This window comes from Coregonus lavaretus (assembly GCF_964263955.1).
Source record: "Coregonus lavaretus genome assembly, contig: HAP1_SCAFFOLD_669, whole genome shotgun sequence".
Classification (NCBI taxonomy): domain Eukaryota; kingdom Metazoa; phylum Chordata; class Actinopteri; order Salmoniformes; family Salmonidae; genus Coregonus; species Coregonus lavaretus.
The window spans coordinates 220,499-235,901 of record NW_028165154.1 but is presented as its reverse complement, the minus strand read 5'-3'; the positions used below and the strand labels follow the sequence as shown (position 1 = coordinate 235,901).

The 15,403-nt window shown below is 45.3% G+C and overlaps 1 protein-coding gene across 1 annotated transcript in view; it reads right to left on the bottom strand.

The window, feature by feature from the left end:
- Positions 1 to 3,809: 3,809 nt before the first annotated feature.
- The window catches only part of LOC311116219 (divergent protein kinase domain 2A-like), a 37,678-nt gene continuing 26,084 nt past the window's right edge, over positions 3,810 to 15,403 (bottom strand). The window contains exon 2 of the mRNA XM_084191337.1: positions 3,810 to 7,052. Within this exon, the coding sequence (XP_084047463.1) occupies positions 6,149 to 6,823 (675 nt within the window). The 5' untranslated portion in view covers positions 6,824 to 7,052 and the 3' untranslated portion in view covers positions 3,810 to 6,148. The remainder of the gene's footprint in view (positions 7,053 to 15,403) is intronic.

Genomic DNA, 15,403 nt, shown 5'->3' with positions numbered 1-15,403 from the left:
CAGGGCAGGGTACTGGGCGGAGGCCGGCTAGTGGTGACTGTTTAACAGTCTGATGGCCCGGAGATAGAAGCTGTTTCTCGGTCTCTCGGTCCCAGCTTTGATGCACCTGCCTGCTAGATGGTAGCAGGGTGAACAGGAAAACAATCGAGCCCCTTATCGAGCATCTGAAGCAATTACGCGAGATTTCAGTTCTGGGTGTCTGAGATTACTGAAAAGATGACTGTGAAAGACTTGTCTGTAGAGTACATAATGTTACTAATATCGACTATGTTTGTGATGGCACAACTCTATGCAGTACATATTTGCTAAACCGCCAAAACAGTAATCAGACATTTAGATACGTCCCAAATGGCACCCTATTCCCTATATAGTGCACTACTTTGACCAGAGCCTGTAGGGGGAGTGCACTACATAGAGAATACTGCCGGCTAGTGACAGTGTCTAAGGTTCAGGGCAGGGTACTGGGCGGAGGCCGGCTAGTGGTGACTGTTTAACAGTCTGATGGCCTGGAGATAGAAGCTGTTTATCAGTCTCTCTGTTCCTGCTTTGATGCACCTGTACTGTCTCTGCCTTCTAGATGGTAGCGGGGTGAACAGGCCGTGGCTCGGGTGGCTGAGGTCCTTGATGATCGTCTTGGCCTTCCTCTGACACTGGGTAGCGTAAATGTCCTGGAGGGCAGGCAGTACGCCCTTGATGATACGTTGGGCTGACCACACCACGCTCCGGACAGCCCTGCGGTTGCGGGCAGAGCAGTTGCCATAGCAGACAGTGATACAGCCCGACAAGAACGCGGGGCCAGGCTGAAGAATCTGCAGGTTGTTTTGGGTCTGATTGATGCTGCTTTTTCCACATTTTGGTACGTTACAGCCTTATCCTAAAATTGATTAAATTGTTTTTTTCCCCCCCTCATCAATCTACACACAATACCCCATAATGACAAAGCAGAAACAGGTTAAGAAATGTTTGCACATTTATAAAAAATGTACCGTTGAGCTCCATTTAAACATTGTGTGTTTGAGCTAAAGACTTCTGGGTTGTAACACTGGATTGGTCTTCTGCATTTGGATCCCGAAGGGCCCCGTGTCCAGGTCTGTTATACAAAAACATCTGTAGAGTCAGAAAGATTTTAGCTCAATCCAATCTATAAAAAGCTGAGACTCATGAACATGCACGTGTAACATGTTGTGCTCTATGACACTCACAAGCTACACAAGACTCGTTACAAGGTAAGGGGTTCTTCTACATAGAAGATCATAGGGAATCCCAGGACATAGTGTCTATAATACTGTAAGGGGTTCTTCTACATAGAAGATCATAGGGAATCGCAGGACATAGTGTCTATAATACTGTAAGGGGTTCTTCTACATAGAAAATCATAGGAAATCCCAGGACATAGTGTCTATAATACTGAGTCGTTAGAAGGTAAGGGGTTATTCTACATACACTACCGTTCAAAAGTTTGGGGTCACTTAGAAATGTCCTTGTTCTCCAAAGAAAAGCTATTTTTTTGTCCATTAAAATAACATCAAATTGATCAGAAATACAGTGTAGACATTGTTAATGTTGTAAATGGCTATTGTAGCTGGAAACGGCTGATGTTTAATGGAATATCTACATATTATGTTAGCATAGCAGAAAACTCTTATGCTGATTAAAGAAGCAACAAAACTGGCCTTTTTGAGACTAGTTGAGTATCTGGAGCATCAGCAATGGTGGAACACCAGACTCAACATCAACAGTGAAGAGGCGACTCCGGGATGTTGACCTTCTAGGCAGAGTTGCAAAGAAAAAGCCATATCTCAGACTGCCCATCTTAATCTTTTCATTTTATTGGCCAGTCTGAGATATGGCTTTTTCTTTGCAACTCTGCCTAGAAGGTCAGCATCCCGGAGTCGCCTCTTCACTGTTGACATTGAGACTGGTGTTTAGCGGGTACTATTTAATGAAGCTGCCAGTTGAGGACCTGTGAGGCGCCTGTTTCTCAAACTAGACACTAATGTATTTCTCCTCTTGCTCAGTCGTGCACCGGGGCCTCCCACTCCTCTTTCTATTCTGGTTAGAGCCAGTTTGCGCTGTTCTGTGAAGGGAGTAGTACACAGTGTTGTACGAGATCTTCAATTTCTTGGCAATTTCTCGCACGGAATAGCCTTCATTTCTCAGAACAAGAATAGACTGACGAGCTTTAGAAAAAAGTTATTTGTTTCTGGCCATTTTGAGCCTGTAATCGAACCCACAATTGCTGATGCTCCAGATACTGAACTAGTCTCAAGAAGGCCAGTTTTATTGCTTCTTCAATCAGCATAACAGCTTTCAGCTGTGCTAACATAATTGCAAATGGGTTTTCTAATGATCAATTAGCCTTTTAAAATGAAAAACTTGGATTAGCAAACAACTTGCCATTGGAACACAGGACTGATGGTTGCTGATAATGGGCCTCTGTACGCCTATGTAGGTTTTCCATTAAAAAAAAAAAAAGCCTGCAGTTTCCAGCTACAATAGCCATTTGCAACATGAACAATGTCTACACTGTATTTCTGATCAATGTGATGTTATTTTAATGGACAAAAAAATTGCTTTTCTTTCGAAAACAATGACATTTCTAAGTGACCCCAAACTTTTGAACGGTAGTGTAAGTATTCAGACCCTTTACTCAGTACTTTGTTGAAGCACCTTTGGCAGCGATTACAGCCTCGAGTCTTCTTGGGTATGACGCTACAAGCTTGGCACACCTGTATTTGGGGAGTTTCTCCCATTCTTCTCTGCAGATCCTCTCAAGCTCTGTCAGGTTGGATGGGGAGCGTCGCTGCACAGCTATTTTCAGGTCTCTCCAGAAATGTTGTTTCTCATGGTCTGAGTCCTTTAGATGCCTTTTGCATGCTGTCATGTGCCTTTTACTGAGGAGAGGCTTCCGTCTGGCCACTCTACCATAAAGGCCTGTTTGGTGGACTGCTGCAGAGATGGTTGTCCTTCTGGAACGTTCTCCCATCTCCACAGAGGAACTCTGGAGCTCTGTCAGAGTGATCATCGGGTTCTTGGTCACCTCCCTGACCACGGCCCTTCTCCCCCGATTGCTCAGTTTGGCCGATCGGACAGTTCTTGGAAGAGTCTTGGTGGTTCCAAACTTCTTCAATTTAAGAATGATGGAGCCCAATGTGTTCTTGGGGACCTTCAATGCTGCATATTTATTTTTTTGTACCCTTCCCGAGATCTGTGCCGACACAATCCTGTCTCGGAGCTCTACGGACAATTCCTTCAACCTCATGGCTTGTTTTTTGCTCTGACATGCACTGTCAACTGTGGGACCTTATATAGACAGGTGTGTGCCTTTCCAAATCATGTCCAATCAATTAAATTTAAGTTGAAGAAACATCAAGGATGATCAATGGAAACAGGATGCACCTGAGCTCAATTTCGAGACTCATAGCAAAGGGTGTGAATACTTATGTAAATAAGGTATTTGTTTGTTATTTTTAATACATTAGCAAAAAAATTTAACTGTATTCACTTCGTCATTGTGGGGTGTTGTGTGTAGGTTGATGAGGAAAAATGTGTATTTAATCCATTTTAGAATAAGTCTGCAACGTAACAAAATGTGGAAAAAGGGGTCTGAATACTTTCCGAATGTACTGTATAAGCAATAGATCAACCTAGTTTCCACCCAGCCTGACAGTAGATCAACCTAGTTTCCACCCAGCCTGACAGTAGATCAACCTAGTTTCCACCCAGCCTGACAGTAGAGATGGGCATGAGTCATTCAGAACTCGAACTGACGTCAAAACTGGATCTTTAACTTTTTTTTTTTTTTTTTTACTGTTAAACTATTTGGTCAAAATGTTGTCTTGAAGACCACATAAAATTTGCTTTGACTCCAGCGTTCCACTTGTACATGTGCATTTGCGGGACACACACACACACAAAAATAAACCAGCATCACACAGTTCTGCACCCTGAATTCCCTTTCCCCTCCATGTCTTCCGACCACTCCCGCTACACACGCGTGCTACAGAAATATAAGAATGTATCTAACTGATGAGTCATGCCAGCACTCAAACAGTCAAAAAGAAAGGTCAAGCACCCTTCCCTACCTGACAGCCAGGTCCTACCCTATTCTACACCCAGCCTTGCTCTGCTCCTCTGCTGATTGACTGACAGCCTGGTCCCTCTCTAGGGCCGGGAATTGCCAGGACATCTCACAATACTTAGGTGCCAATACGATACCTATTGAGATTCTCACGATTCTATATATACACGTTTTGAGATTCAATACTGCGATTTTATTGCGATTTCATGTTCCAAAACATATTGCTCTCTACATGTCTGCTGCAGAGAGACAAGAAAAACAGTTTTGATCAGTCATGGCAATAAAAGTGCTGGCTCTCCATTTAAAAAGAAAATGTCTTTAGCAGGGCAGGTCAGAGCCCGAACAAGGATCTAAAAGGGAAAACAGATCCTAGATCAGTACAAGACCTGTTTTCTCAGTCTACCGACAGCCTCCTGGAGGCTTTAGCAGGAGCAGGTCAGGCCAGGACAACCACTAAGCCTCATCAGACTTTATCACCTGAGGCAGGTCAGGTGAGGCCACTAGAGGACCGAACGAGTGTGCTCACTCGCATACTCCCCTAAAAATACATTTGCTTGAAAAACGAGAAAAAGCGGCAACAGTACCGTTTGTCCATCTCGAGATGCTGTAGCCTCAACATAGTCTGAATTCATCTAAGATAACTCAAGAAGTCTCTCATTAAATGTTGACGTTTTTGCTGAGGAGCTTAGTTTGATATTTAAACTAAGATGTTTGGTGAACTAAGATGTTTGGTGCAGTATTTCTCAAGCACATATTTTTTTTGCATGAAAACACTTAAACATTGAAGAATCCTTACTGTTGACCAATGACCGACGAAGGGGATTAGACTTTGACTCCGAATTTCGGCTTACCTCGAGAGAAAAAAAATGTGCACAAACAGCCGAACAAACAGAAAGACCAAAACAAATAAAACGTCACAAAATGCCGTCATAATATCAACAAAAACACAAACTACGCCCCCCCCCCCCCCCAATTGGTTTCATTGTAAAAAAAACATTGCTGCTTCCATTCAGCCACAAGAGCATTAGTGAGGTCGGGCACTGATGTTGGGCGATTAGGCCTGGCTCGCAGTCGGCGTTCCTATTCATCCCAAAGGTGTTAGATGGGGTTGAGGTCAGGGCTCCAGAACATTTTTATTTTTTTAACCAATCTACCAATAGGTGCCCTTCTTTGCGAGGCATTGGAAAACCTCCCTGATCTTTGTGGTTGAATCTGTGTTTGAAATTCACTGCTCGGCTGAGGGACCTTACAGATAATTTTATGTGTGGGGTACAGAGATGAGGTCATTCAACATTCATGTTAAACAGTCCATGCAACTTTTTATGTGACTTGTTAAGCACATTTTTACTCCTGAACTTGAATAAGGGTTGAATACTTATTTTATTGACTCAAGACATTTCAGCTTTTCCTTTTAAATTGATTTGTACAAATTTCAAAAAACATAATTCTACTTTGACATTATGGGGTATTGTGTGTAGGCCAGTGACAAAACAATCTAAATGTAATCCATTTTAAAAATCAGGCTGTATCAACAAAATGTGGAACAAGTCAAGTGGTGTGAAAACTTTCTGAAGGCATGGTATATAGATGGCTAACAGTCCAACAGGCCTTTTGGGCTTCCACTGGTTTCTTTTGAACAGGTCAGTGTCTGCAGTCCTCAATAGTTTATCAAGGACCATGGCAGCTCACTTAAAAGTAAATAACCCAGACAAAACAATGAGGACAAGGGAGGGGCATTAAAAAGAAAGAACATCGAAGAGGGAAATGAAAAAGTGACTACCTGAAGAACAGTGTAGTCATTCTCAAAGTGACTCTACCTGAATAACAATGTAATCATTCTTAAAGTGACTACCTGAATAACAATGTAATCATTCTCAAAGTGACTCTACCTGAATAACAATGTAGTCAAGCTCAAACACGCACAACAATATAGAGGAATCACTGTAGAAGAGTGCAGGGTATTAAAAGGCTTTAGTTCCTACCTGTAGGACGAGGGGCTCAGGGTTGAAGGGTATTAAAAGGCTTTAGTTCCTACCTGTAGTACGAGGGGCTCAGGGTTGAAGGGTATTAAAAGGCTTTAGTTCCTACCTGTAGGACGAGGGGCTCAGGGTTGAAGGCTAGGGTCAACAGCAGCTGCATCCTCTCTGTGTCCTTGAGGTTCTTCAGCAGGAAGCTGCCAGAGTCTTTGGTCTCAGCGTAGCGCCGCACCACCCTGTCTAGCAGCCTCTGGGAGGGGCAGTGCACCAGGTCGGACCAGCCCTCTACCACCTCGGGGGTCAGCAGCCTCACGTCCCCGTTCAGCCTGGCGAACTCTGTCTTGTACATGGCCTGGATGAGGTCGCAGCGCGGACGGCCCGTGGCTCTCTTACAGATCTTCTGGTCAATGTCCGCCAGCTCCTGGTTGGATCCCAGGCGTTTGAGCACCACGCGTCTCGTCCCCTCCCGCGGTTCTCCGTACTGGGCGAAGTACACGTTCTTGACGTTGAAGACATCCAGGAAGCGCAGGCGGCCCCAGGTCTCGAAGGACACCTGGCCGTTCATGAACTTCCTGCACCAGCTGGTGCCGAAGCAGGCGGGGCATTTGTTGAGGTTGATGAAGCGGCGGTCCGTCAGCTCATTCTTCTGGAAGGAGGCGAACAGGTTGTGGGTGTTCATCAGGAGGATAACAAACAGGCCCACCACCAGTAGGATCTTCAGACAGCGGTAGAGGCGGCCCAGCTTCAGAGGCAGGAAACGCATCATGGTGGGACGGGATGGAGAGGTCAGGGGTCAGCAGTTAGGGTAGTAAAAGGGGGTGTTGAGAGTATTGTCGGGTCGGGGTGCCAGCTGAGCCTCACTGCCTCTCTGTCATGTTGCGCTGGGGAATCATCTACAGTGCCCGGTAGGGGCAAGGCTGGCACAGTAACCCCATGCCAAACTCTGACACAAAGTCGAGTCCCGTCTGTGGAACCTGGAGCCTCGACCGGAGAGCCTGCATCAGACAGACAGAGAGAGAGACAGAGAGAGAGACAGAGCGAGACACAGAGACACAGAGAGAGAGACACAGAGAAAAAAACATTAGACCATAGCCCAGCGAAATACAAAAATGATTGTTTTCACATTAGTTGAGGCATGGAACATGGCCCTTTGGGTTTATGGATAACCAATGGAAAGAAAGCTATTTTATTCATCTCCGGGGTTCCAACTTAAAAATAAATGTGTGCCCAGCTACAGGACTGCTTTGCTAGTGCTGACTGGAATATGTTCCGGGGCTACACCAATAGCGTTGACGAGCTAACCACCTCAGTCACCGGCTTCATTAGGAAACGCATCACCGACGTTTGTCCCCACAGTGAAGGTTCGCTGCTTCCCCAATAAAAAGCCCTGGATTAACACAGAGGTTGGCGCTAAACTACAGAACACAGAGCTATCGCAGTAAACCACGAGTCTACAGCTGAGGACCAGGAACAATTACAAAAAGTCCCACTAATGACCTCTGCAGACAAGCAAAAAGGACAATATAGGAACAAGGTGGAATCATATTATACAGGCTCTGATGCCCAACGCAGGTGGCAGGGGCTACAGTCCATTACGGATGACAAAGGAAGACCCAACCGTGATCTGCCCAACGATGCCACTCTACCAGACCAACTCAATGCATTTTTGTGCTTCGACAAAAAAAGAAAACACAGAGCCATACAGGAGGGGCCCCCCACCGACCCAGAGGACGGGGTGGTCTCGCTCTCCGAGGCGACGTGAGTAAGTTATTTTTTTTAAATCAGGTCTACACTTGCAAGGTTGCAGGTCCGGACGGTAATCCAGGGCGCGTTCTCAGAGCATGCGCAGAACCGCTGGCAGTCACAGTTATTTTCAGCCTCTCCTTGTCGCCAGTCTGTAATCCCCCACGTCTCAAGCTGACCACCATCATTCCTGTTCCTAAGAAATCTAAGACTACTTGCCACGATGCCTACCGACCTGTATCTGACATCATGAAGTGCTTTGAAAGGCTGGTTGTGGCACACATCAACTCCATCATCCCAGACCCACTCCTATTTGCATACCGCCCCATAGACAACGCAATCTAAATTGCGCTCCACACTGCCCTCACCCACCTAGCTAAGAGGAGAATGGTGTTCATTGGACTACCGTTTAGCGTTCAGCACCTGAGTCCCCTCCAAGCACGTCACCAAGCTAGGGACCCTGGGACTAAAAACCTCCGTCTGCAACTGGATCCTGGACTTCCTGACGGGCCGACCCCAGGTGGTGAGGGTAGGCGACAACACATCCGCCACGCTGACCCTCAACACAGGGGCCCCTCAGGGGTGTGAGCCTAGTCCCCTGACCTTTCAGGGGCAGGTGCTCAAAACTAAAAAAGGGCAACCACCCCCCCTTAAAAATTAGAACTTTCATAATTAATATCTCAAAATTCATACTGCCTCTGTAGCTAGTTATCCTTCCATTTATTTTTGCAACAACACACTCAAATTGTAGGCAAGCTGGCTACAGCAGTTACAGTATATTAAAAACATTGCATGAATATCATCTAACTTGAGTAGTGTCATAGAGCAGTAGAGTAGAGGAGCTTACAGAAGTTGCACACATGGGGGGACCATTGTCTAGTAGCGTAGGAACCGGGGAAAATGTGTCCTTTTATAAAAGCATTTTATGCAATTCTGGGTCATTTTACATAACTGCCGACTTTAGAAGAATCTAGGGCTGGGAAATATGGCCAAACTATCAGACACTTTTTTTTTTAAGTGTTTGATGGTATGACAGTATTTGTTGTTTTTGAATAATAAAACGTTCTAAATGTGATTTATGGAGTGGTGGCAACATTAAGTGATTTCAATGGGTCTATGCTGTTCAATTCAACATCAACCAAAAATCATTGTTTGCATTTTCATGAAATTTGGCATTTCCACACTGCCATGAAGGGCTGTGCGATATGGGCAAAACATCTAGGCCTTATTTTTAACCAAATGTTGCAATTGTGTTTGACTTCCGTTTTTAGATCAAAACACTTGGGTGAACAGTTGTAATCATGGAAAAAGAATGACTATTTTAAATTCTATAGTTAAAAAGATAATAGCTTTGAATGCAGTGTTTGCCATGACAACGAATGAACATGCCAGGGAGGGGTTATTGTGACAGGGTAGGAACCAAAGTGTTGGTCAGTGTTGCCTAGTGGACCCTTTAATCTTTGCCTACATTAAATGTTCTCTCTTAGCTATTTCATGTAGCCGACATATTCATGCTTCGCCTATTTCTCTTTGATTTAGAAGATACTGATGCACACAGACCTAGCGTTGTCGCATCACTTAATGTGCCGTTGCTTGACCACGAGACACTTGCGTTCAGTCAAAGCAGCACATGCAACAATATTGATGACAACGATGCCGTTTTCACTTTGCTTCTTAATATAAATCCACTAGCTTTCTATAAATTACACTATTAGTTTGTGTTTCTTACATCTGCAAACAGCTAGTTTGTCTTTTCTTAGCAAGTTGTAGCTAAATTGTGAATCGCCAGTTAGCTGGCTAGCTAGCTAATAAATGTACTGATTCAGAGCAAACGTAGCTAGCTAATACAGCCTGATTCCAGCGATGGTGTAGGCCTAGATCAGCAAGATGTTTGTGTAACAGTATCTTCTAAAATCAAAGAGGATTGGGTGAAGCACGAATATGTTGGCTACATGAAGAAATATTTAATGCAGCCAAAGATTATACAGTCCCTTAAGGAAACACATTGGTTCCTGTCACAATAACTCCTCCCTCGCATTCGTTGTCATGACAAACACCGTATTCAAAGTGTCCATAATTATTCATATTCTATCTATAGAATTACAATAAACATTATATTTACCTGCTTGCAACAGTCCACCCAAGAGTTTATCTAAAATCTCAAGTCAAGTCAACGTTTTGGTTAAAAGATAATGCCTAGATTTTAACAGAATGGAAAAAAGACACATTGAAATCACTTAGAATGTGTGTTGCCACTCTAGGGTTGCACTGTAGCTAATGTAGAACCGTCATACCGCAAAGGAAACGGGGGGCGAGCACGGCCCCATCCACATTGACAGGGCAGTAGTGGAGCAGGTAAAGAGCTTCAAGTTCCTCAGTGTCCAAATCACGAAGAACTTAAAATGGTCCACACACACGCGCAGTCGTGAAGAAGGCCTCTTCCCCTTCAGGAGGTTGAAGAGGTTGGGCCCTCAAATCCTCAAAACAAATTATACAGATGCACCATTGAGAGCATCTTGACTGGCTGCATCACCGCCTGGTATGGCACCTGCACCACCCTCGATAGCACGGCGCTACAGAGGGTGGCGCGGACAGCCCAGTACATCACTGGGCCCGAGCTCCCTGCCATCCAGGACCTCTATATCAGGCGGTGTGAAAGGAAGGCCCGGAAAATTGTTAAAGACACCAGCCACCCGAGCCGAAGGCTGTGCTCTCTGCCGCTGCACAGCAAGTGGTACCGGTGCAACAAGTCTGACACCAACAGGGTCCTGAACAGCTTCTATCCCCAAGCCATGGCTACACAGACTATCTGCAGACCCTTTGAACACTCACAGGACTCCACACACACACTACAACACACAAACACTTCATTTGCTCACACACATTCATACACACACTTCCATACACACAGCTGCTACTCTGTTTATCATATATCCTGATGCCTGGTCACCTTACCAATATCTCTCCCTGCACATAGTAAATATGGTATTGGCACAGACCCTGGAACTGTCCCTGTATATACAGTGGGGGGAACAAGTATTTGATACACTGCCGATGTTGCAGGTTTTCCTACTTACAAAGCATGTAGAGGTCTGTAATTTTTATCATAGGTACACTTCAACTGTGAGAGACTGAATCTAAAACAAAAATCCAGAACATCACATTGTATGATTTTTAAGTAATTAATTTACATTTTATTGCATGACATAAGTATTTGATCATCTACCAACCAGTAAGAACTCCGGCTCTCACAGACCTGTTAGTTTTTCTTTAAGAAGCCCTCCTGTTCTCCACTCATTACCTGTATTAACTGCACCTGTTTGAACTCGTTACCTGTATAAAAGACACCTGTCCACACACTCACAGACTCCATCCTCTCCACAATGGCCAAGACCAGAGAGCTGTGTAAGGACATCAGGGATAGAATTGTAGACCTGCACAAGGCTGGGATGGGCTACAGGACAATAGGCAAGCAGCTTGGTGAGAAGGCAACAACTGTTGGCACAATTATTAGAAAATGGAAGAAGTTCAAGATAACGGTCAATCACCCTCGGTCTGGGGCTCCATGCAAGATCTCACCTCGTGGGGCATCAATGATCATGAGGAACTGAACATGAGGATCAGCCCAGAACTACACGGCAGGACCTGGTCAATGACCTGAAGAGAGCTGGGACCACAGTCTCAAAGAAAACCATTAGTAACACACTACGCCGTCATGGATTAAAATCCTGCAGCGCACGCAAGGTCCCCCTGCTCAAGCCAGCGCATGTCCAGGCCCGTCTGAAGTTTGCCAATGACCATCTGGATGATCCAGAGGAGGAATGGGAGAAGGTCAAGTGGTCTGATGAGACAAAAATAGAGCTTTTTGGTCTAAACTCCACTCGCCGTGTTTGGAGGAAGAAGAAGGATGAGTACAACCCCAAGAACACCATCCCAACCGTGAAGCATGGAGGTAGAAACATCATTCTTTGGGGAAGCTTTTCTGCAAAATACACCGTATTGAGGGGAGGATGGATGGGGCCATGTATCACGAGATCTTGGCCAACAACCTCCTTCCCTCAGTAAGAGCATTGAAGATGGGTCGTGGCTGGGTCTTCCAGCATGACAACGACCCGAAACACACAGCCAGGGCAACTAAGGAGTGGCTCCGTAAGAAGCATCTCAAGGTCCTGGAGTGGCCTAGCCAGTCTCCAGACCTGAACCCAATAGAAAATCTTTGGAGGGATCTGAAAGTCCGTATTGCCCAGCGACAGCCCCGAAACCTGAAAGATATGGAGAAGGTCTGTATGGAGGAGTGGGCCAAAATCCCTGCTGCAGTGTGTGCAAACCTGGTCAAGACCTACAGGAAACGTATGATCTCTGTAATTGCAAACAAAGGTTTCTGTACCAAATATTAATTTCTGATTTTCTTATGTATCAAATACTTATGTCATGCAATAAAATGCAAATTAATTACTTAAAAATCATCCAATGTGATTTTCTGGATTTTTGTTTTAGATTCCATCTCTCACAGTTGAAGTGTACCTATGATAACAATTACAGACCTCTACATGCTTTGTAAGTAGGAAAACCTGCAAAATCGGCAGTGTATCAAATACTTGTTCTCCCCACTGTGTGTGTGTGTGTGTGTGTGTGTGTGTGTGTGTGTGTGTGTGTGTGTGTGTGTGTGTATATATATATATATATATATATATATATATATATATATATATATATTACACACACACACACTGCTCAAAAAAATTAAGGGAACACTAAAATAACACATCCTAGATCTGAATGAATGAAATAATCTTATTAAATACTTTTTTCTTTACATAGTTGAATGTGCTGACAACAAAATCTCACAAAAATTATCAATGGAAATCAAATTTATCAACCCATGGAGGTCTGGATTTGGAGTCACCCTCAAAATTAAAGTGGAAAACCACACTACAGGCTGATCCAACTTTGATGTAATGTCCTTAAAACAAATCAAAATGAGGCTCAGTAGTGTGTGTGGCCTCCACGTGACTGTATGACCTCCCTACAATGCCTGGGCATGCTCCTGATGAGGTGGCAGATGGTCTCCTGAGGGATCTCCTCCCAGACCTGGACTAAAGCATCCGCCAACTCCTGGACAGTCTGTGGTGCAATGTGGCGTTGGTGGATGGAGCGAGACATGATGTCCCAGATGTGCTCAATTGGATTCAGGTCTGGGGAACGGGCGGGCAAGTTCATAGCATCAATGCCTTCCTCTTGCAGGAACTGCTGACACACTCCAGCCACATGAGGTCTAGTATTGTCTTGCATTAGGAAGAACCCAGGGCCAACCGCACCAGCATATGGTCTCACAAGGGGTCTGAGGATCTCATCTTGGTACCTAATGGCAGTCAGGCTACCTCTGGCGAGCACATGGAGGGCTGTGCGGCCCCCCAAAGAAATGCCACCCCACACCATGACTGACCCACCGCCAAACCGGTCATGCTGGAGGATGTTGCAGGCAGCAGAACGTTCTCCACAGCGTCTCCAGACTCTGTCACGTGCTCAGTGTGAACCTGCTTTCATCTGTGAACAGCACAGGGCGCCAGTGGCGAATTTGCCAATCTTGGTGTTCTCTGGCAAATGCCAAACGTCCTGCACGGTGTTGAGCTGTAAGCACAACCCCCACCTGTGGACGTTGGGCCCTCATACCACCCTCATGGAGTCCGTTTCTGACCGTTTGAGCAGACACATGCACATTTGTGGCCTGCTGGAGGTCATTTTGCAGGGCTCTGGCAGTGCTCCTCCTGCTCCTCCTTGCACAAAGGCGGAGGTAGCGGTCCTGCTGCTGGGTTGTGTCCCTCCTACGGCCTTCTCCACGTCTCCTGATGTAGTGGCCTGTCTCCTGGTAGCGCCTCCATGCTCTGGACACTACGCTGACAGACACAGCAAACCTTCTTGCCACAGCTCGCATTGATGTGCCATCCTGGATGAGCTGCACTACCTGAGCCACTTGTGTGGGTTGTAGACTCCGTCTCATGCTACCACTAGAGTGAAAGCACCACCAGCATTCAAAAGTGACCAAAAACCTCAGCCAGGAAGCATAGGAACTGAGAAGTGGTCTGTGGTCACCACCTGCAGAACCACTTCTTTATTGGGGGTGTCTTGCTAATTGCCTATAATTTCCACCTGTTGTCTATTCCATTTGCACAACAGCATGTGACATTTGTCAATCAGTGTTGCTTCCTAAGTGGACAGTTTGATTTCACAGAAGTGTGATTGACTTGGAGTTACATTGTGTTGTTTAAGTGTTCCTTTTATTTTTTTGAGCAGTGTATTTGTGTGTATTCAGACTCTTTGCTATGAGACTAAGTTTCCATTGATCATCCTTGAGATGTTTCTACAACTTGATTGGCGTCCACCCGTGGTAAAATCAATTGATGGACATGATTTGGAAAGGCACACACCTGTCTATATAAGGTCCCAAAGTTGACAGTGCATGTCAGAGCAAAATCCAAGCCATGAGGTTGAAGGAATTGTCCGTAGAGCTCCGAGACAGGATTGTGTCAAGGAGCAGATCTGGGGAAGGGTACCAAAACATTTCTGCAGTACTGAGGTGACCAAGAACCCGTGGGTCACTCTGATAGAACTCCAAAGTTCCTCTGTGGAGATGGGAGAACCTTCCAGAAGGACAAACATCTCTGCAGCACTCCACTCCACAAGTCAGGCCTTTATAGCATAGTGGCCAAACCGAAGCCACTCCTCAGAAAAAGGCACATAACAGCCTGCTTGGAGTTTCCCAAAAGGCACCTAAGGACTCTGACTATGAGAAACAAGACTCTCTGGTCTGATGAAACCAAGATTGAACTCTTTGACCTGAATGCCAAGCATCACATCTGTAGAAAACCTGAAACCATCCCTATGGTGAAGCATGGTGGTGACAGCATCATGCTGTGGGGTTGTTCTTCAGCGGCAGGGACTGGGAGACTAGTCAGGATCGAGGGAAAGATGAACGGAGCAAAGTTCAGAGAGATCCTTGATGAAAACCTGCACCAAAGCGCTCAAGACCTCAGACTGGGGTGAAGGTTCACCTTCCAACAGGACAACGACCCTAAGCACACACCCAAGACAACACAGGAGTGGCTTCAGGAAAAGTATCTGAATGTCCTTGAGTGGCCCAGCCAGAGCCCGGACTTGAACCTGATCGAACATCTCTGGAGAGACCTGAAAATAGCTTTGCAGCGACGCTCCTCATCCAACCTGACAGAGCTTGAGTGGATCTCCAGAGAAGAATGGTGTGCCAAGCTTGTAGCATCATACCCAAGAAGACTCGAGGCTGTAATCGCTGCCAAAGGTGCATCAACAAAGTACTGAGTAAAGGGTCTGAATACTTATGTACATGTGAGATTCCCATTTTTTCTAAAACATCTGTTTTTGCTTTGTCATTATGGGGTATTGTGTTTCTGGGGTATTGTGTGTAGAAAAAACAAACAATTTAATCAATTTTAGAATAAGGCTGTAACATAACAAAATGTGGGAAAAGTCAAGGGGTCTGAAGGCACCGTACATATTCCCCACAGATCACACAGACCCACAAAGAATTTGAAAACAAAATCAAACATTGATTAACGCCCATATCTGT